This window comes from Plasmodium gallinaceum (genome assembly GCF_900005855.1).
Source record: "Plasmodium gallinaceum strain 8A genome assembly, contig: PGAL8A_v1_90, whole genome shotgun sequence".
Lineage (NCBI taxonomy): Eukaryota > Apicomplexa > Aconoidasida > Haemosporida > Plasmodiidae > Plasmodium > Plasmodium gallinaceum.
Genome location: NW_021628255.1, coordinates 28559 through 51293, shown reverse-complemented (window position 1 = coordinate 51293; position 22735 = coordinate 28559). Strand labels below are relative to the sequence as shown.

The window sequence follows — 22735 nt, the reverse complement described above, 5'->3', positions numbered from 1 at the left end:
TCCATTAATATGAAAATCCTTCTTAATTGTGTTACATTTATATCTATATATTTATATTTTTATATTTAAAACAAAATATTATATTTATCATTATTATTTTTTTGTTGTAGAATATTCTTCAACATATACGTTAGCTTTTATTGTTCTTTACTTTAATTATATATATACTTTCTTTTTTCTTACACAAATAAATTAAAATATATAATATATGTATGTTAGTAATTTATTAATTGCTTATTCAATGATTTTTCTAGAGTATTGAACAAACAGATTAATAAAGAGCATGCAGTTTTATCTATACTAATATAATTAACTTAAATTTTTTTTTAATACTGTAAACCAGGAAATTGTATTTGTTTTGTCTAATTATTTGAGTATTTATTTTTTTCCAGAGGAATCTATTTACTTTAATAAGAGTCCTATATTTTCGTTAAAAACTTAAATCTTCATTATTTATTTTGATTACATATATCTTATTTATAATGTTATGAGTAATCATTAACAATTCAAATACACTGCCTTCAAATAAACAAGCATAAGCAATCAATAGAATAAAAATTATATTATATAAATACTACAAAATATGAAAACTTTATTTTAATTAATATAAAATTTTCTTATATAAATTTAAAAAAAATATACTACAGGAAACTTTTTAGTCAGTAACTATTCTTTTTTTAATTTTTCAACAATACAACATTTTTCGAAAAAAAATAAATATATTTTTTTTATGTATATTAGAATTTACAAAAAAAAAAAACAAAAAAAATAACTAATTTTTTTTTTTTTCTTTTATCCAATGCTTGCATGACTAACATATATTTGGTTAATAAAAGGCTTTATTAACCTTTTTGGTAATAAAAAGGACTAGCTATATGAAGAATACGTATTGGTTATGTATACGCATATAAAAAAAAAAAAAAAAGATATTTTTATTTTTTAAGAAAAAAAGAAAAAAAACTTCAGGAAAATTTTCGAAAGATTAGTAAAAAAATCAACTGGAAAAAGATTTGTTACCAGTAAGAAAAAGATATTTTATATACAAAATAATTTAATTTACATAGCATTTATAATTTTAATTTGTAAGAGAAAATTTTATATATATAACAATAAAATTTTCACGTAATTAATATTTAGATAATTAATTTGTATTATCACTAATTGTTTATTTTTGTTAATTCAAAAGCAATATGTTTAAATTTCTGAACATAACACATGACAAAGAAATAAGTAATTTACATTTAATTAATAGTCAATATTCAACAAGGATTTAAACTTTTAATAAAAATAGGGATTTATATTAAAGTAAAGAAATTCCCATTGAAATTAAGAATGCGAAACAAAGTAGATCACATGATTAAGAATTACTCGTTCAAAGCATATAAAAAAGATATATAAATACAACAAAATCGTAGAGATATCTCTACATACTCTTTATTAGTTTGCTTGTTCAGTACTCTAGTAAAGTTACCGAACATCCAGTTAATAAATCAAATATAGACTATTAATTAAATGTGAATTACTTATTTCTTTGTTATGAGTTATGTTCAGGAATTTAAATATATTGCTGTTGAATTAACCAACATAAACAATTAGTAAAAATGCAAATAAATTATGTTAATATTAATTATGCAAATATTTTATTGTCATATATATAAAATTTTCTCTCACAAATTCAAAATATAAATATTATGAAAATTAAACTCTTTTATGAAAGCATTATTATCTTTTTAAAATCTCATTTTTATTGGTACTAATTCTTACTCTCGATTATTATTTTACCAATCTTCTCTTTTCTTCTCTGGATATATCATTTAAATAAAAAATAAATATCTTTCTTTTTTTTAGTTAGCACAACCAACTACGTATTCTTCACATTGATAGTTCTTTTTATAACCAAAAAGGTTAATGAAGCCTTTATTAACCAGTTATACATTGCTCTATAAACAATACTATTGACCTTCTTTGTATAATATTTATACAAATAAATAGAATAAAAACATTTTATTTTGTGCATGCTAATTCGCAAGGACAATAAGCTATCATAAATGTCTGCTCTAAAATAGTTATTCAAAAAGTATGTAAACAAAAAATATATGTATATATTTACTTGCACATAAAGTGAGTGCACTTAAAAAAAAATATATATTATGGTGATATTTTTTTTATTTTAAAAAAAAAAATATAATCTTAAGAAAAAAAATTAGTTTTTTTTTTTTTTTTTTTTTGAAGGATAATGTGCAGACTACTATAGATTGTATATTTTTTTTTTAAGCTAAAATGTAATATTAAGGAAATTACATTTTGGAGTGTTGCTTATATTAAAAAAAAAAAAAATAATTAACTAATAAGTTATATTTAATGTTTATTAATAAAAAAAAAAATTTATATTAAAATTAAATAGAGTTTACACTACGTTTTCCTTATTAATTTATTTGTTTGACATGAGAAAAGGAATTTCACAGCCATTAATAAATCAGACCTATAAATAATTTCTTTTCCTCAGGAATATTATCTTATTTATAATAATTATAATCATTTTAATACTTCATGAACTGTTATTTGGATAATTTTAGTTTCTATATCTCCAATACATACACTATTCAAATTATTTTAATATCATGTAATATCTATGTTAAATGTAAGACACTTTTATATTTTACATATTTTTACTTGTAAGAACAACTTCTACATATAATATTAAAAAAATATAAATCATAAAAAATGCACTTTTATTAAATTTATGATTATTTCTTAGAGAAAAATTAGTGTTAAAATATTAAAAATGATAGTATTTATACACACCACTTTTTATTAATAATATGTGAAAGATTCTAACAAATTAAATTTAAAAAATAATAATTCTTATTAAAATTCTTCATTAATGTTTACAAAGATGTCTTATAAAATTTGAACTTTTAAGAAAAAAGTTATATTAGAAAGGGACAATTGTTGAATTCATTTATACTATGTAAATGATTTACCTAAATTTCGTAAGTAAAATGAAAAATAAAAAATTGTGCTATAAATATATATAATGAAAAATAAAAAAGAAAATAAACACATCGTAATAATAATCAACACTTATCAAATAAATATGTAAAGGTAAAAAACAAAAAAAAAAATTTATTTTTTTTTATATTTAATTAGAAGATAATAATAATAAATATGCAAAAAGCTATTTTATAATTCTGTTTTATCATTATTTATTGATATTTTTTATATCATGATAAAAATACTTTCTTTTGAATTTTATAAGAAAAAATCTATTATATTTAACTAAAGATATATTTTTATATTCAGTAAATAATATTTATATTAAAATTGAAACTAATAAGTATTACTAGTAAAAAAGTGAATTTACAGAAATATATTTTTAGAATAAAGTAAATTTGTCAAAAAACTTTTTTTAAAAAATATTTTTTACTTTAAATATGTGATTAAAAAAATAGTATTTTTTTTTTTTTTTTTAAATTGTAATTAATTTATTTCACTTTTAAATGTGCTATTTATAAGATTCGTTATTATAATTTCTTAAAAATAAATACCTATCTTCACTTTTTCTTTTGAATTTAAGTACTTAACAAATTTTTCTTATTTTTTTTCAAATAATTGAAAAAGTAATTTTTTTTAAAAAATAGTTATAACAAAAAATAAATATATACATATATTGTATAAACATTTATCAATAATAAAATTAAAAAAAAAAGAATTAAGATAAAAAAAAGCATATAAGGAAAATCAAAAAAGTTATATTTAAAAGAAAAATAAACACAAGCAAAAATTAGTTTTATATTAAGTGAAAAATTGTCACAAATGTAGTATACTGTATAAAAGATACATGCGTATAAAAATTTTTAATTTATAGAATTTTTTTTTCTTTTTTTGATGGAGATATATCTCTATAATATACGAAGATTTATATTTATAAATCATAATATACCGTATATAAAATAATTTAAAGTTCGACATAATTCACAGAGATCAGTAATTTAGAAAAAAAAAATTAAAAAAATCCTTTAACATTAAATGTATATCATTTATAATTTTTATATGCATTAAATTAAAAATATTTTATTATTTTACATAATATAAAGATAAATAAAATTTTAATAAAATATTTTTAAAATAACTTTATCCGATTTATTATATTTTTTATTTATTTGTAAATTAAGATTCTTATTTTATCTTTTAAAGAATTAAGAATATTATTTCTATCTAAAGTAACCATAATATGATATGTAATAATAGAAAATTAGAAATTACATTTCTCACATGAAAATAATTTTCTATATAACAACAGTTGTACAGTATATATGTTGACTTAGTCGCGAAATAAATAAAAAAGTTGATATTAAATGATAAATTATTAAAAGTTATGTAAATATTAAATTTTAAAATTAAAAATTAATTTTGTGTTAAATAATATAATATATAGGTAATTCATTATTATTTATAATAATTAATATTATGATAAATTATATAGAGAATCCTTTGTATTTTGTTAATTAACTTCCTTATCTAAAACGCTATAAAAATCTTTGAGTGACCAATTAATACACCATATATTAAGGAAATAATTTAATAAAGAATGTGTAGAACAGTTAAACTATTTGTTTTGTTAATCATATCAATATTTTTGTTATAAATAAGTAATATTATATACTTAAAATATATAAAATAAAATAAATAGTTATAAGCTAACACACTTTTATTATTCTGAACACATTAATTATTTTATAAGATGTATTTATCTAATTTAAGAAAAAATTTTCAATTTAAATAAAATTTAAATTCTCAATATAAATATCCATAAATATATATAAAATAATCTTTGTTAACATAAATTAACAGTACTCCATAAAATAAGTACTTAATCAACAAAAGGGAAAAATATAATTATTCATCAAAAATAGATGATAATTAAATTTTTTCAAATTAAATTCAATTATACATAAAAAAAAATTAGTGAAAAGAAAAAAAAAAATTATTAACTACATCAACACTAAAAAAATAAAACAATATTCAAGGAAAAAAATTAAAAATTTTTTTATATTATATATTAACTGCGCGATAGTATTTTTAGTTAGATTGATAAGGTATTTTCTTAAATATTTTGCATACATATTGGTTATCTGCACTATATTAAAATTAAAATATTTAAAAAGATGAATAGCACATTTTTTAACTAAGAATATAATTTTAGAATTTTTTTTTATATGAATTGTTATTAGAATTTTATATATTACATTTCTTTAAATGAATTGAAAATTTTCTTTTTCTTTTATTATATTAATAAAATAGGTTGAATGTCATTTGATTATATTTAATATTAAGTAAATTATCGTTATAATTAAAATATGAAAGTTATATCATCAATGATGTTCAAATTAACTTTATAACATTTATATATTTTTTTTTAAATTTACATAGTTATTTTTAATGAATCATTAATAAATACCTAATAATAATTACTATTAATTTCTTTTTTTTTTTTATTGAAATGTTTTTTTATTTTTTCTAATAAAACAGATGCATGTAATCAATTTAAAATTAAATTATAATTTTTTACTATAATTAAAATATATGAAAAATATAGTGACATCACTATATTAATGGAATAAAATTAAAATTATTATTAATTATATTCCCAAAATAAATAATATAATATTGTACATATTCATGATTTTTATTATAAATGCATGTACTTCATTCATATTATCCTTTTTTTACTTATTTTTATTAATATTTCTTATTTTTAAAGTATTTTGTATATTACACTGCAAATTAAAAAATAAAATAATGCATGCATAAATTTTTAATTTTAATTTTTTTTTCTATAACTAAAATTTATTTCATTATATATTACTATAATGTTAAATTATAATGAAATAAAAATATATAATTCATTATAATTAGTATAAAACAAAAGATGTCATTAATTATCATTAAAATTTAAGTGTTATGACATAAAGGTCTACATATACTATTGTTATTTCCAAATTTATAATTTAAATTATAACAAAATTATTTTTCTATTATTTTTTTTTTTATTATTATTATCTGAATCAAATTATACAATTGTAGAATTAAACACCAAAATATTATTTTACAATAATAGATATTTTTAATTGTGCAAATATTATTATTAATTTTTTTTTATTTTATCCTCTCCTTTTTTTTTTTTTTTGAAGATAAATGCGTAATTTGTATTTTTGGAGTTTTTTGTTTGAAAAAAATAAGAGAAAATGCTCAATTATTAGCCTTAGATACAGTGTATATATGTAACATTTTATTAATTGATTATATTTTAATAATATTTGTACATAACATATTTACAAAATTTTGTAGTAAAAATTAAAGCAAAATATCTTCATAGAAACTTTTTTTCTTGAATTTTTTAATATATACTATTTTTACTTTTTATATTTTAATTATTTTATTTTTTAAAAAATTAGGAATATTAATTACATCTAAAAATATATAAAAACCTATATAAAAATAAAAAAGTAATTATAAAAACTTATTTCTTATTAAAAAAATATTTTACTTATTAAATAAAAGATAATAAACATGAGAGATTATATTAATTCAAATTTTATTTTAAATTCTAGATGCATTACTCATACAGAGGAAAATTTTGTTATTGAAGATATTTCAACTTTAAAAAAATACCGTACAATAGGGAAAATAAACAAGTTATTTTTTTTTATAAAAATTTCTTTATTTACCTTACTAATTTGGATATTACTTTACTGTGAAAATGTAGATGATAATAAAACTTATAAATTTTTTTTTTTATTTTTTACTGTTTTTTCTAAATTAAAATTTTTTTTTTAAATATTTATCATTTTATTCTTATTTTAGTACAATTACAGATCATGGACTGATAAATATAACCTAAAAAATAAATTAGATTTAGGATCTAAAAGATCTTTAGCCGAAGGTAAGGAAGTAATAGAACCAAAAAATGAAGAATTAAAAGTAAGTTCATCCAATATACAAACAAATTTAGAAGAAAATAATACGAAAGTTGAAAAATTGGAATTAAAAGAGGACGAAAAGGATAAAAAGGAAATAATAAAAATAGAAAATGAAAATGAAAATGTAGTAGAGATAAAAAGAGAAAGCAATAAAAAAGTAAATAGTTTGAATCTAATGCAAAAGTACAAAAGTTTTTTGAGAATATTTAACATAGTTTCTATTGTTATATTACCAATTATGTCAATGACACTATCTATTATATCACTTTCTATGGATGATAAAGATAATAAATATGTTAAAGGATCGAATATAGTAACTGCTTTATATCTCGTATTAAATTCAATTCTTTTGTTGGATTTAAAGTCAAATAGCAATAATATGTAAAAGCAAATTATGAATAATTTTTTTAAAAAAAATTGTCCTCTAAAAGAAAATTTCAGTATATAGAAGTTAATAATATCTCAAATATTATTATGACTTCTAACATAATGTTATAAATAGGTAAGATTAATTTATTCATTGAATTATATGTAAAAATTAGATTGTTTGCTAGTAAAGATATACTATTTATTGATTCTTCGAAATTTCCTCTTTTAATTTGTCCGTTATAGTAAACTCTTCATATATGATGAGTTACCTTTTAATATATATATAATGTGTTATTTTTTTATTAATTAAATTAATATTGTTAAATAATTAGAAGAAATATGTTTCTTTAAAAAATTCATTTTTAATTTCTAGAAAAACTTTCTAATATGAAATATATTGTAATATATTTTAACATAAATTTAATGATACATAATTCACATATGACATATATCTTATAGATAATTATATAGATACTTTAATTCCCATTCTGAAATTATAATAGATATAGCTATGTCTAATTGGAGAATCAATTTGTGATTTTATGATGAAAATACTACAAGTATTTTCATACTCTAGCCTTAAATCACATTTTAGATTTTAATTTTGAAGTTTTAAATTTTATTCTAAAGTGAATATTAAAATATATTAATAATTTTTTAGTAAATTTATATAGACGATTTTTTTATTTTTTTTTTTTTTTTTCTTAAAATATTTATTAATTAATATATTACATTATAGAAACTTATTACAAATATAATAGATAATTTAATATCATAAAGATTTAGAAAAATAGCTTTCTTTTCTTTAATTAATTAGTTTTAAAAAAAATTGAAATTACCACAAAGTAACAATAATTACTTCATAATTATAATGATGAATATTTATCTGCGTATGCTTTATTAACTGGGTTCTCGGTGACTTTGCTAGAGTATTGAACAAACAAATTAATAAGGAGCGTGCAGAGTTGCTTCTATGATTTAGATGTGTTTATATATATTTTTAAATGCTTTGAACGAGTTATCCTTAATTATGTAATCTTCTTCATTCAGCGTTCTTTAATTTCAATAGGCATTTAAATTAACACTGAAAAAACACTTAAAATAATTTCTTTTTTTTATACTAATTTTTTTTTCAATTATAATTTCATAATATGATATTTTACTATATGAATTATTTTATTTTTTTTTTTTCTTATTTTTAATTTTTTAAATTAATCTTTTGTTTTATTAATTATATTTTTTTCTTGTTATTTGAAAACTAATGACATTATTATTACATGAAAATAAAAATTTAATAATCAGCACAAAAAGCAAACAAGAAATTCCCTTTATCCTAAAATAATATCCTATACTATATAAAATACCAATTTCAAATCTAAACAAATTTACAATATAGTTATCACATAAGTACAAGTATTGTCATTTCTATGTAGAAATTATAACAATTTCTCATTGTAATTCAAGTGTATAATGATGCTCAAAAATAACAAAAATATCTATATTCAATTTTTTGGTCAAATTAAATTATTTTTCTTCCTTAATTGGATTAACGAATATTTTTTTAACATTTCATAAATTTAAAGTATAAAATACATACATACACATTACTTTTTGGTTTTGTTGAAATTTATGCATTTATCTATAATTCACATAAAAACTTCTTTTCTTTATTAAATTAATTTTTGAATATTACTTCAAAATATTTTGAGAAAGGCTTTTATAATGATATTATAATCATGAGAAAAAAATCAATCTTAAAGAAAGCAAGATATTTATCACAAGCAGAAGAAACGAATATCTCATTGGAGGAAAATAGTAATCCATATACTAGATTTATAGTTCTAATAGCGGAACATTTGTATTTAATGTATTGCCATTTGGACTANTTTTTTTTTTTTTTTTTTTTTTTTTTTTTTTTTTTTTTTTTTTTTAAAAAAAATTTTTTTTTTTTTTTTTTTTTTTTTTTTTTTTTTTTTTTTTTTTTTTTTTTTTTTTTTTTTTTTTTTTATTTTTTTTTTTTTTTTTTTTTTTTTTTTTTTTTTTTTTTTTTTTTTTTTTTTTTTTTTTTTTTTTTTGGTCTTTTTTTTTTTTTTTTTTTTTTTTTTTTTTTTTTTTTTTTTTTTTTTTTTTTTTTTTTTTTTTTTTTTAATTTTTTTTTTTTTTTTTTTTTTTTTTTTTTTTTGTAATTGACTTAAACAAAAATCATAGTTATATATATGTTTTTTTTTGTTGAATCAATTTGTGATTTTATGATGAAAATACTACAAGTATTTTCATACTCTAGCCTTAAATCACATTTTAGATTTTAATTTTGAAGTTTTAAATTTTATTCTAAAGTGAATATTAAAATATATTAATAATTTTTTAGTAAATTTATATAGACGATTTTTTTATTTTTTTTTTTTTTTTTCTTAAAATATTTATTAATTAATATATTACATTATAGAAACTTATTACAAATATAATAGATAATTTAATATCATAAAGATTTAGAAAAATAGCTTTCTTTTCTTTAATTAATTAGTTTTAAAAAAAATTGAAATTACCACAAAGTAACAATAATTACTTCATAATTATAATGATGAATATTTATCTGCGTATGCTTTATTAACTGGGTTCTCGGTGACTTTGCTAGAGTATTGAACAAACAAATTAATAAGGAGCGTGCAGAGTTGCTTCTATGATTTAGATGTGTTTATATATATTTTTAAATGCTTTGAACGAGTTATCCTTAATTATGTAATCTTCTTCATTCAGCGTTCTTTAATTTCAATAGGCATTTAAATTACCTTAATAAAAATCTTTGTTTTTATTGAAAATATATATCCTCATTGAATATTGATTATTAATTGAATATATATTACTTATTTCTTTGTTATTATTTAGTTTCAGCAAATTTAATATATTACTGTTGAATTAACAAGACATAAACAATTAGTAAAAATACAAAATTAATTATACGAATATTAATTACGTAAAAATTTTTAATTTCTATGTATAAAATTTTCTCTTACAGAAAAAATTAATATCAAAAAACTATTAAAAGAAATTAAAACATAATATATTTATGTAAATATCATTTTTATTTTTAATATCTCATTCTTATTGGTAACAAATCTCTTTCCAACTGATTTTTTTAACCCATTTTTTTCTGGACATTCTTTTTTTTTCTTAAAAAAATATATATTTTTTTTTTTTACGTCTTTTTATTAATAAAAATAAAAACAAAAAAAAATTTATCATTTTTTTTTTTCTTTTTTTTTTTTTTTTTTTTTTGATTTGCGTGTGAATGACCAACTACGTATTCTTCATATAACTAGTCCTTTCTATTTCCAAAAAGGTTAATAAAGCTTTTTATTAACCAATACCTTATTACCTATTTATTATATAAATAATTAAAAATTCTATAATGTGTATGCATTTCTCTTTTTGCTTGTATCTTAAGAGAATCTTATCTATTTGAAAAATAAATTGGATTTTATTTTTTCGTGTAGGAGGATTATCTAACTATCAGTTTTACGAAATAGTACATAGGACAGGTCAACAATGTCATGCTTAATACTTCTTAACATTTTATTAGGATTTTGTTTTATTAATAGGCTATTTATATAATAATGTTAATTAAACTATCAAATTAATTAAGATTCACAAAGTTCGTTATTAAATTTTTGGTCCACTGTTTTCTATAGATTATTAATTATTTATATATAATTATGTTAAATAAAGTAAAATGAACAATATATTTCATATAAAATTTAAATTCTTGAATATTTGTTAATAAAAGGCTTTATTAACCTTTATGATAATACAAAGGACTAGCTAAATGAAGAATACGTAGTTGGTCACGAACAGGGAAAAAAAAAAAAAAAAAATTCAATAACTTTTTTTTTTATTTTTCTTTTAATAAATTGGAAATACATAAAAAAAATATATTTATTTTTTTCAAAAGTATTTAATGAAAGAAGGAAAAATGGTAAAATAAAAATCGGGAGTAAGATTTGTTACCAATGAAAACGAGATCTTAAAAAGATAAAAGATATTTACATATAAAAGAGCTTAATTTGCATAGCATTTACATTTTTAATATGTGAGAGAAAATTTTATACATATGACAATAAAATTTGCATATAATAAATATTAATATAATTAATTTACATTTTTACTAATTGTTTATGTTTGTTAATTAAACAGGAATATATATAAATTGCTGAACATAACTCATAACAAAGAAACAAATAATTTACATTTAATCAATAATAAATATTCAATAAAGATTTAAATTTTTAATAAAAATAAGGATTTTTATTAAAGTAAATAAATGCCTATTGAAATTAAAGAATGCTAAATTAAGTAGATTACATAATTAAGGATCACTCGTTCAAAGCATTTAAAAATATATGTAAATACATTAAAACCGTAGAGGTAACTCTACATGTTCTTTATTAATTTATTTCATCAGTACTCTAGTGAAGTCACCGAACATCCAGTTAATAAAAAGTATTCTAGCAAAGTTAAAGAACACCCAGTTAATAAATCACTTTATTAATATGTTTGCTCAATACTATAGCAAAGTTATGGAATAAGAAATAAATAAATTATTATTTTAACTGAAAAATTAATCCTTTCAAAAAAAAAGTAAATATATTTTTTTTTTTTGTATTTAAAAATTAGAAGAAGAAAACAATGAAATTAACAATTAATTTTTTTTTTTTTTTTTTTACATCTAGAATTTGCATGTATAACTATATATTTATACACAACAATTACCGTTTATTCTCAAAAAGGTTAATAATACATTTTATTAACCGACATGAAATTGCTAAATAAAAAAAAAAAGGAAAAAATTTAGTTAATGTTTTTTTTTATTTTTGTAATTTAAATTCACAAAAAAATAAATTTTTTCTTTTTTTAAAAGAAATTTAGCTGTCGAAAAATGGAAGAAAAGGTTATTGACTAAGAAAGCTTACTGTTGTGTATTTTGTTTAAGTTTATATAAGAAAATTTTATATTAACTGTAATATAATTTTTGTGTTTTGTAGTACTTACGTAATATAATTTGAATTTTATCAATTATTTTTGCTTGTTAAATTGAGAGAAATAAATTTGAATTGTTAAATATAAATAATAATATAAGTAAAATAAATGTAATTAATATTTTATTAATTTCCTATTCATTACTTTGCTAGAGTATTGAAAAAAAGGATTAACAACGAGCATGTAAAGTTTCTTCTACCATTTAAATGAATTTAAATATGTTTTTAATACATAAACCATTGAAATGTATATGGTCTCCTTTATTGAGCATTTATTGTTTTTAAGAGGCCTTTAATTATTTTAAAGAAAATCCCTAATTTTTAATAAAAATTTAAATATTTATTAATTATAGTTTTAAATTACATATATTTTACTTATAATGTTATGATTAATATTTAACAATTTAAATTCACTTCTCGCGAATTAACAAATATAATTAACAAAACACTAAATAAGTTATACAATACTGCAAACACGAAAATTTTATTATTGTTAATATTAAATTTTCTCTTTAAAATTCAAAGATAAATATTTTCCACGAAAAAACTTTTTATTAAGTTTTCTTCTATTTTTTAATAGGTTGAATATTTTTTTCCCAATATTCATCTTTTTTCTTTCATTTATCTAGTACTTTCATGTCTATTTATATTCCATGCAGCTATTAATTTTTTTCTCAAAAACACTAATAATTCCTTTCATAACAAATCATTAATTCTAATAATTCTCAATAAAGACTTTTTTTTTTCCTCTTTGTGTTTTTTTTTTTTTTTGACATGTAGTTAAGCTGGTAATAATTATGCATCCAACTTTTTTTCTTCTATTTTATCCTCTACATTTACTACTTGATTTATTTACTTTCCATAAATTACATTTTTAATTTATTAAATTATCATTGAATGAATTTGCTAGAGTAATGAAAAACAAATTATTAAAAAGAATATGGAGTTTTCTCTAGTAATTAAATGGATTTTAAATATAATTTTAATGATATAAACAAGTAAACTACAATAATNTGCATACACATTATAGAATTTTTAATTATTTAGATAATAAATAGGTAATAAGGTATTGGTTAATAAAAGGCTTTATTAACCTTTTTGGAAATGGAAAGGACTAGATATATGAAGAATACGTAGTTGGTCATTCACACGCAAATAAAAAAAAAAAAAAAAAAAAAAAAAAGAAAAAAAAAAATGATAAATTTTTTTTTGTTTTTATTTTTATTAATAAAAAGACGTAAAAAAAAAAAATATATATTTTTTTAAGAAAAAAAAAGAATGTCCAGAAAAAAATGGGTTAAAAAAATCAGTTGGAAACAGATTTGTTACCAATAAGAATGAGATATTAAAAATAAAAATGATATTTACATAAATATATTATGTTTTAATTTTTTTTAATAGTTTTTTGATATTAATTTTTTCTGTAAGAGAAAATTTTATACATAGAATTTAAAAATTTTTATGTAATTAATATTCATATAATTAATTTTGTATTTTTACTAATTGTTTATGTCTTGTTAATTCAACAATAACATATTAAATTTGCTGAAACTAAATAATAAAAAAGAAATAAGTAATATACATTCAATTAATAATCAATATTCAATGAGGATATATATTTTCAAGAAAAACAAAGATTTTTATTAAGGTAAATAAATGCCTATTAAAATTAAAGAACGCTGAATGAAGTATATTACATAATTAAGGATCACTCATTCAAAGCATTTAAAAATATATATAAATACATCAAAACCGTAGAGGAAATTCTACATGCTCTTTATTAATTTGTCTGTTCAATACTCTAGCAAAGTCATCTAACACCCAGTTAATAAACCAATAACTCAATTATTATATTATATTAATTAATGAAAGTGAATAATTTGTATTATATATTAATTAATAGAAAATATAGTAAGTAAAATTTTCTCTATGTGTTCTTTATTATTTTGTTTTTTCAGTATTACTAAATTCATTGAACTAGTAATTAATAAATCAAGTAATAAATAGAAAAATTAATATAGAAAATGTAGAACTTTCTCTACTAATTTAATGAATTTAAATACAATTTCGTTGCTATAAACCTGTAAAATGTAAATTATGTAGCTTATTGAGAATTTATTTACTTTAATAAAAATCTTATGTTTTTATTAAGAACATAAATTTTCATTAAATTTTAATTTTTAAGTACAAAATATTCATTTATAACTTTTAATGAGTAATTTTCATTTATTCAAGTTCATTTTACTTAAAAAGGGCAAAAAAAATATTAAATTACATTAATATCACTAACAGCAAAAATTTTACGCTAAAAAATATAATATATTCTCATTAAAATATTTCTTCCTAAAAATTTTTTATTTTTAATAATTTTATTTTTTTTCTTTAAAGAAAATAAAATATATTTCTATAAAAAAATGTAAAGAAAAATATTAATATTTTTTAACTAGCAGTTGTGCATGGCTTATTAAGTATTTCCTTTTCATATATTAATTTATATTTAAATAAAAATTAACAAAGTCTATTTTTATCCACTTTTTTAGTTTTTAATTTTTTATCTCTTTTTTATTTAACTTTTTTTTGTTCTTTATACTGACATAAAAATTTTTTATAATATAAATAAAGATTATTCGAAATTCTATCAATTCATTTTTTTTATTTTTCCATTTATAATACGGCACTAATCAGTCAGTGATAGTTTTTCTATTTCTATTTCATATGAAATATTATTTCGATAAGCATTCAATATTTTATCTCTACATTTATATCTCATTTCATTTTCTACTTTAAATAAAACTTCTACATACGTTGCCATAGAATTAGCGTTATAACATTTCAAATACATATCCATTAAATGAATCAATTCATTATTTCCTATATTCATTTCACCAGATGGATATTCTTCTACACGTTTTCTAATATAAGATGATTTTTTTTCTGATATATCAGCCTCTGCTAACATTCTTTCGTGCTTTAACCCAATTTTTGCTTGTAATGTATCTCTATTAATCAAAGACTTNTATAAATAAAGATTATTCGAAATTCTATCAATTCATTTTTTTTATTTTTCCATTTATAATACGGCACTAATCAGTCAGTGATAGTTTTTCTATTTCTATTTCATATGAAATATTATTTCGATAAGCATTCAATATTTTATCTCTACATTTATATCTCATTTCATTTTCTACTTTAAATAAAACTTCTACATACGTTGCCATAGAATTAGCGTTATAACATTTCAAATACATATCCATTAAATGAATCAATTCATTATTTCCTATATTCATTTCACCAGATGGATATTCTTCTACACGTTTTCTAATATAAGATGATTTTTTTTCTGATATATCAGCCTCTGCTAACATTCTTTCGTGCTTTAACCCAATTTTTGCTTGTAATGTATCTCTATTAATCAAAGACTTACTGGAATCATACTATGGGATTAAATAAAAATTGTTTAAAATTTTTTTTCAATTGTTATAGTAATAAATTGAGTAAAATTTTTTAAATTATTAGAAATAAAATATATTTATATGTGTTCTTTTTATATGAAGTTTATCTTACGTTGTAAAAAAAAGGGAATATCCAAATTAAAAGAAGAAATGCAAAAATTTCTAAATATAAAGTAAATGTTTTCATTTTAATACTAGTATAGGTTAATATTAAAGTTAGAGATATTAATCCAGTTAAAAAATTGCTTCTATCTTTACTAATGATAAGTTAGAGATATGTAATATTGCTTTAGGTATTATTGTGACCTTTGTAAATTTTATAAATTTTTAAGGTAAAAAATTATTCGTTTATATGAAATATAATTCTCAATTTTTCATAATTATACATAATATTACATTTACTTTATGTAAGATTAATACTATTAATTTTTCAAAAAATAAAATAAATAAAAACGTATATTTATAAGTTAAAAAAAAAAATTTTTATATATGTAAAGTTATTTTAAAAATATTTCATTAAAATTATATTCGTCCTTAAAGTATATGAAAAAATTATATAATGCTAATTTGAAATAAATTAAATTATAAATGTTATATATTTAATGTTAATAAATTTTTTTTTATTTTTTTTTTCGTTTAACTATTAGTTTTTTTTCTGTGAATCACGTAAAACTTTAAATTATTTTATATATGGTATTTGTTATTTATAGATAAAATTTTAGATATATTAGAGATATTACATCTCCATCAAAAAAAAAAAGAAAAAAAAAAAACACTATAAATTAAAAATTTTTCTATGCATGTATTTTTCATACAGTATACTATATTTGTAGTCATTTTTAATTATATATGAAACTAATTTTTAATTGTGCATGTTTTTGCTTTAAATGTAACTATTTTTATTTTTCTATTATTTTTTTTTATATCTTTATGTTTCTTTTTATTTTTTGTTATTAATACATGTTTATATAATACATATATACATATTTATTTTTTATCATTATAATTATTTTTTAAAAAAATTTCCTATTTCTATTATTTCTCACAAAATAAAAAAAAATTATGAAATGCACAAATTCAAAAGTAAAAGTGAACACATATCTATTTTGAAGAAATTATAATAATATATCATATAAAAAAGCACTCTAAATAAATTACAATTTAAAAAAAAAAAAAAAAAACTATTTATTTAATCATATGTATATAGTAAAAAGCATGTTTCAAAAAAAAGTTTATTTATTTTTTGGAAAATTTACTTTCTTAATTATTCTAAAAACTGTGAAGAAAATTCTTTTTTATATGAAACATACTGTAAAAATATATATTTATAAATTTACTTTTTTTGTAACTAATAATCACAAGTATAAACTTTCAATTTAATAATAATATTATATATTATATTAACTAAAAACATATATCTTTAATTAAATATAATGAATTTTTTCCTAGAAAATACAAGGTATATATTTTCATCATGATATAGAATGTATCAATAAATAAATATAAAACAGAATTATAACATATCCTTTTGCATGTGCATTATTATTGCCTTCTAATTAAATGTTAAAAGAAAGTTATTTGCCTTTTTTTTTAGCCTTTTTATACATAATCGATAACTTATAATTATTATGAGATTGTATTTATTTTATTTTTTATTTTGTTTTATTTTAGTTGTAAATATTTTTTTGCTATTCTTTTATTTTTCTTTATCTTTCTCATGAAATCTAAGTAACCCAATTATTGGATTATAAATAATATTATCGACCTATTTTAAATAATATTTAGATAAATATAGAAAAAACATTTTTAATTGTATATGTCATATTTCCAGGAAAATAGGCATACATAAAAGCGTAAAGAAAGTCTCTATCTTAAAAAAAAAAATACTACCACTAAAAGTAAATACGTTTAATAAACACAATAGCTCTTAAAATAAATGCATCTAAAAAAAAATACTTTCTCTAAAAAGGAATAAGTTATGAAAAAAATATTTGTATATTTTATTATTTCATTTTTTTATAAAAAATTAAGAATGTAATATCAAATGTGACATACATGAGATATAGTGTAAACTAACAACAATAGTAATTAATTCATGCATTCAATAATTAATATAATTAATAAAAGTTAATAATCTGATAAAGATTAAATGAATAGAGATTTTCCTACATGCTTTTTATTAATTTGTTTCTTCGATACTAGCAAGATAACTAAATGAGCAATTAACAAATATTTTATATAACAGAAAAGAGTTCAACAATTCTCCCTTACAAATTTTACATTCTTCTAAAATATTTAAGTGCTAGAAAACATCTTTGTAAGCATTAATAAAGAATTTTATTAAGAACATTTATTTTTTTAATTTAATTTGTAAGAATCTTTTATATAACATAAATAAAAAAGTATATGCGTAAATACTATCTTCATAATATTTTAACGCTCATTTTTCTTTAAAAAATAGTCGTATATTTAATAAAAGTGAGTTTTTATGATTTATATTTTTTTAATATAATACATAAATGCAGTTTTTCCAACTAACAATATGTGAAATATAATATTATCTTACATTTATACATATTGTTTCATTGTATTAAAAACTTTTAAATAATATATGTATTGTATATTTAAAAATTAAAATTATCCAAATTATAATCCATTAAATGTAGAAATTAACGTAATTACTATAAGTAAGGTAATGTTCATAAAGTAAAAAATATTATTTATAACTATTGTTCGTAATTGTAACATTAATAAATTAATAGTTAGATAATGCAGTCAATTATTGGTTAATAAAAGGCTTTATTAACCTTTTTGGAAAATAAAAGAACTAGTTAAATGAAGAATACGAAGTTGTTCATGCACATACAAAAAAAAAAAAAAAATGATCAATTTTTTTTGTTTGTACTTTTTTAAAAAAAAAAAAATACAAAGACCATCAGGAAAAAATAAATTGATAAAAAAAAAATCAATTGGAAAAAGATTTGTTACCGATAAGAATACGATAAAAAAAAAAAAAAAAAGAAAGATTCTTTTTTTTTAACGAAGTAGGATTTAATTAATTTTGTAAAAGAATATTTTATACATATAACAATAAAATTTTCATGTAATTAATATTTATATAATTTTTTGTATTGTCAATAATTGTTTATGTTTGTTGATTCAACAGCAATATATATTAATTGTTTAATGTAACTCATAACAAAGAAACAAGCGATATACTTTTAATTAATGATCAATATTCAATAAGGATTTAAATTTTTAATAAAAATAAAGATTTTTATTAAAGTAAATAAATGCCTATTGAAATCGAAGAATGCTGAATGAAGTAGTTTACATAGTTAAGGATCACTCATTCAAAGCATTTAAAAATATATATAAATACATCAAAATCGTAGAAGCAACTCTACGTGCTACTTATTAATTTGTTTGTTCAGTACTCTAGCAAAATCACCAAGCACTCAGTTAATAAAGCATACAGGGATAAATATTCATTATTATAGTTATGAAGTAATTATTGTTACTTTTTGATAATTTTAATTTCTTTTAAATATAATTAATTAATGAAAAAAAAGCTATTTTTTTAAATGTTTATGGAATTGAATTATCTATTATATTTGTAATAAATTTCTATTATTCAAATATATTAATTAATAAATGTTATACAAAAAAAAAAAAAAAAAAGAAAAAATCATCTATACAAATTTACTAAAAAATTATTAATATATTTTCATATTCAATTCAGAATAAAATTTAAAACTTCAAAATTAAAAACTAAAATGTGATTTAAGACTAGAGTATGAAAATACTTGTATTATTTTCATCATAAAATCACCAGTTAATTCACCAATTAGACCTAGCTATTTCTATTATATTTTCAGAATGGGAATTAAAGTATCTATATAATTATCTATATGATATAGGTCATATATGAATTATTTATCATTAAATTTATGTTAAAATATATTACAGTATATTTCATATTAGAAAGTTTTTTTAGAACATAAAAATGAATTTTTTAAAAAAACATATTTCTTCTAATTATTTTACAATATTAATTTAATTAATAAAAAAATAACACATTATATATATATGAAAAGGTAATTCATCATATATTAAGGGCTTACTATAACGGACAAACTAAAAGAGGAAATTTTGAAGAATCAATAAATAGTATATTTTTACTGACAAACAATCTAATTTTGACATATAATCCAATGAATATATTAAACTTACCTATTTATGACATTATGTTTGAAGTCATAATAATATTTAAGATATTATTAATTTCCATATCCTGAAATTTTCTTTTAAAGGACAATTTTTTTAAAAAAAATTTTTCATAATTTGCTTTTACATATTATTGCTATTTGATTTTAAATACAACAAAAGAATTGAATTTAACACAAGATATAAAGAAGTTACTATATTGGACGCGTGAAGATATTTATTATCTTCATCACTTTTAAAAAGTGCTGTAATAGATAGTGCCATTGATAAAATTGGTAATAAAAGAATAGTAGGCATGTTTAATATACTCAAAAAACTTTTGCACTTTTGCATTAGATTTAAAATATTTACTTTTTTATTTCTTTCTTCTTTTATCTCTACTACATTTTCATTTTCTATTTTTATTATTTCCTTTTTATCCTTTTCTTCCTCTTTTAATTCCATTTTTTCAATTTTTGTATTAATTTCTTCTAAATTCGTTTGTATATTCAATGAACTTACTTTTAATTCTTCATTTTTTGGTTCTATTACTTCCTTACCTTCGGCTAAAGATCTTTTAGATCCTAAATCTAATATGTTTTTTAGGATGTATTTATCATTCCATGATCTGTAATTGTACTAAAATAAAAATAAAACGATAAATATTTAAAAAAAAAATTTTAATTTAAAAAAAACAGTAAAAAATAAAAAAAAAAATTTATAAGTTTTATTATCATCTACATTTTCACAATAAAGTAATATCCAAATTAGTAGGGTAAATAAAGAAATTTTTATAAAAAAAAATAACTTGTTTATTTTCCCTCTTGTACGGTATATTTTTAAAGTTGAAATATCTTCAATAACAAAATTTTCCTCTGTATGAGAATTGCATCTAGAATTTAAAATAAAATTTGAATTAATATAATCTCTCATGCTTATTATCTTTTATTTAAGATGTAAAATATGTTTTTAATAAGAAATAAGCTTTTATAGTTACTTTTTTATTTTTATATATTTTTAGATATAATTAATATTCCTAATTTTTAAAAAATAAAATAATTAAAATATAAAAAGTAAAAATAATATATATTAAAAAAAAAAAGTTTCTTTAAAGATATTTTGCTTTAATTTTTATTATAAAATTTTGTAAATATGTTATGTACAAATATTATTAAAATATAATCAATTCATAAAATGTTACATTATACACTACATCTAAGTTTAATAATTGAGCATTTCCTCTCATTTTTTTCAAACAGAAAATTCCAAAAATACAAATTACGCATTTATCTTCAAAAAAAAAAGAAAGAGAGGATAAAATAAAAAAAATTAATAATAATATTTGCACAATTAAAAGTACCTATTATTGTAAAATAATATGTTGGTGTTTAATTCTGCAATTGTATAATTTGATTCTGATAATTATAATAAAAAAAAAAAAAAATAGAAAAATAATTTTGTTATAATTTAAATTATAAATTTGGAAATAACAATAGTATATATAGACCTTTATGTCATAACACTTAAATTTTAATGATAATTAATGACATCTTTTGTTTTATACTAATTATAATGAATTATACATTTTTATTTCATTATAATTTAACATTATAGTAATATATTATGAAATAAATTTTAGTTATAGAAAAAAAAATTAAAATTAAAAATTTATGCATGCATTATTTTATTTTTTAATTTGTAGTATAATATACAAAATACTTTAAAAATAAGAAATATTAATAAAAATAAGTAAAAAAAGGATAATATGAAAGAAGTACATGCATTTATAATAAGAATCATGAATATGTACTATATTATATTATTTATTTTGGGAATATAATTAATAATAATTTTAATTTTATTCCATTAATATAGTGATGTCACTATATTTTTCATATATTTTAATTATAGTAAAAAATTATAATTTAATTTTAAATTGATTACATGCATCTGTTTTATTATAAAAAATAAAATAACATTTCAATAAAAAAAAAAAAAAATTAATAGTAATTATTGTCAGGTATTTATTAATGATTCGTTAAAAATAACTATGTAAATTTAAAAAAAAATATATAAATGTTATAAAGTTAATTTAAATATCATTGATGATATAACTTTCATATTTTAATTATAACGATTATTTAGTTAATATTAAATATAATCAAATGACGTTCATCCTATTTTATTAATATAATAAAAGAAAAAGAAAATTTTCAATTCATTTAAAGAAATGAAATATATAAATTTTTTTTTTTTTTTTTTTTTTTTTTTTTTTTTTTTATTTAGCTTAAGTAATAATAATTATTTATATTTCCACAATTTTTATTTATTTTTGAGTATATTTTTAAGTTTGTTTCATATTACTTGTTTTATAAAATTATTTATTTTTATTTTTTTTTTTAATTATTATCGGCTACAATAAATGAATTCACTTTAATAGTATATTTAATACATAATTAATAAAGTTAAAATGAAGGAATTAATGTAATAAAAAAATTCTACTACTTATATAAGCGCTTTACAACAAAATATGTTTTTATTTATTTAAAGATTTTTCTTTTCTTTTTTTTTTTTTTTTCTTTCTTTTTTTTTTTTTTTTTTTATTTGCGAAATTTTTAGTTGAATGTAAGAATGAGATGAAAGACAATAAAGGAGAATCCAAATCTAAGAAAGAGATGATAGACAATAAAAC

At 17.4% G+C, this 22735-nt stretch overlaps 4 protein-coding genes across 4 annotated transcripts, besides 6 other annotated features; 1 reads left to right on the top strand and 3 right to left on the bottom strand.

Annotated features, from left to right (window-relative positions):
* Window positions 1–219: 219 nt before the first annotated feature.
* Window positions 220–631: a repeat region.
* A 296-nt stretch (window positions 632–927) lies between these two features.
* Window positions 928–1501: a repeat region.
* A 5072-nt stretch (window positions 1502–6573) lies between these two features.
* On the top strand, window positions 6574–7368 carry PGAL8A_00322300 (Plasmodium exported protein, unknown function; the record flags this gene model as incomplete). Its single annotated transcript, XM_028672247.1, has 2 exons — window positions 6574–6765; window positions 6868–7368. 2 exons carry the CDS (start codon window positions 6574–6576, stop codon window positions 7366–7368), a joined length of 693 nt encoding a protein of 230 aa, XP_028528818.1.
* A 2584-nt stretch (window positions 7369–9952) lies between these two features.
* Window positions 9953–10536: a repeat region.
* Window positions 10537–11309: 773 nt separating this feature from the next.
* Window positions 11310–11854: a repeat region.
* A 1784-nt stretch (window positions 11855–13638) lies between these two features.
* Window positions 13639–14223: a repeat region.
* Window positions 14224–15062: 839 nt separating this feature from the next.
* Window positions 15063–15401, bottom strand: PGAL8A_00322200 (fam-g protein; the record flags this gene model as incomplete). Its single annotated transcript, XM_028672246.1, has 1 exon — window positions 15063–15401. A coding segment is annotated over one exon (339 nt), but the record flags the coding sequence as incomplete, so codon positions are not given.
* Window positions 15402–15468: 67 nt separating this feature from the next.
* On the bottom strand, window positions 15469–16024 carry PGAL8A_00322150 (fam-g protein; the record flags this gene model as incomplete). Its single annotated transcript, XM_028672245.1, has 2 exons — window positions 15469–15819; window positions 15950–16024. 2 exons carry the CDS (start codon window positions 16022–16024, stop codon window positions 15469–15471), a joined length of 426 nt encoding a protein of 141 aa, XP_028528816.1.
* Window positions 16025–18620: 2596 nt separating this feature from the next.
* Window positions 18621–19310: a repeat region.
* An 877-nt stretch (window positions 19311–20187) lies between these two features.
* Window positions 20188–20976, bottom strand: PGAL8A_00322100 (Plasmodium exported protein, unknown function; the record flags this gene model as incomplete). The annotated part of the gene is made up of 2 exons (XM_028672243.1): window positions 20188–20682; window positions 20785–20976. 2 exons carry the CDS (start codon window positions 20974–20976, stop codon window positions 20188–20190), a joined length of 687 nt encoding a protein of 228 aa, XP_028528815.1.
* Window positions 20977–22735: the final 1759 nt, after the last annotated feature.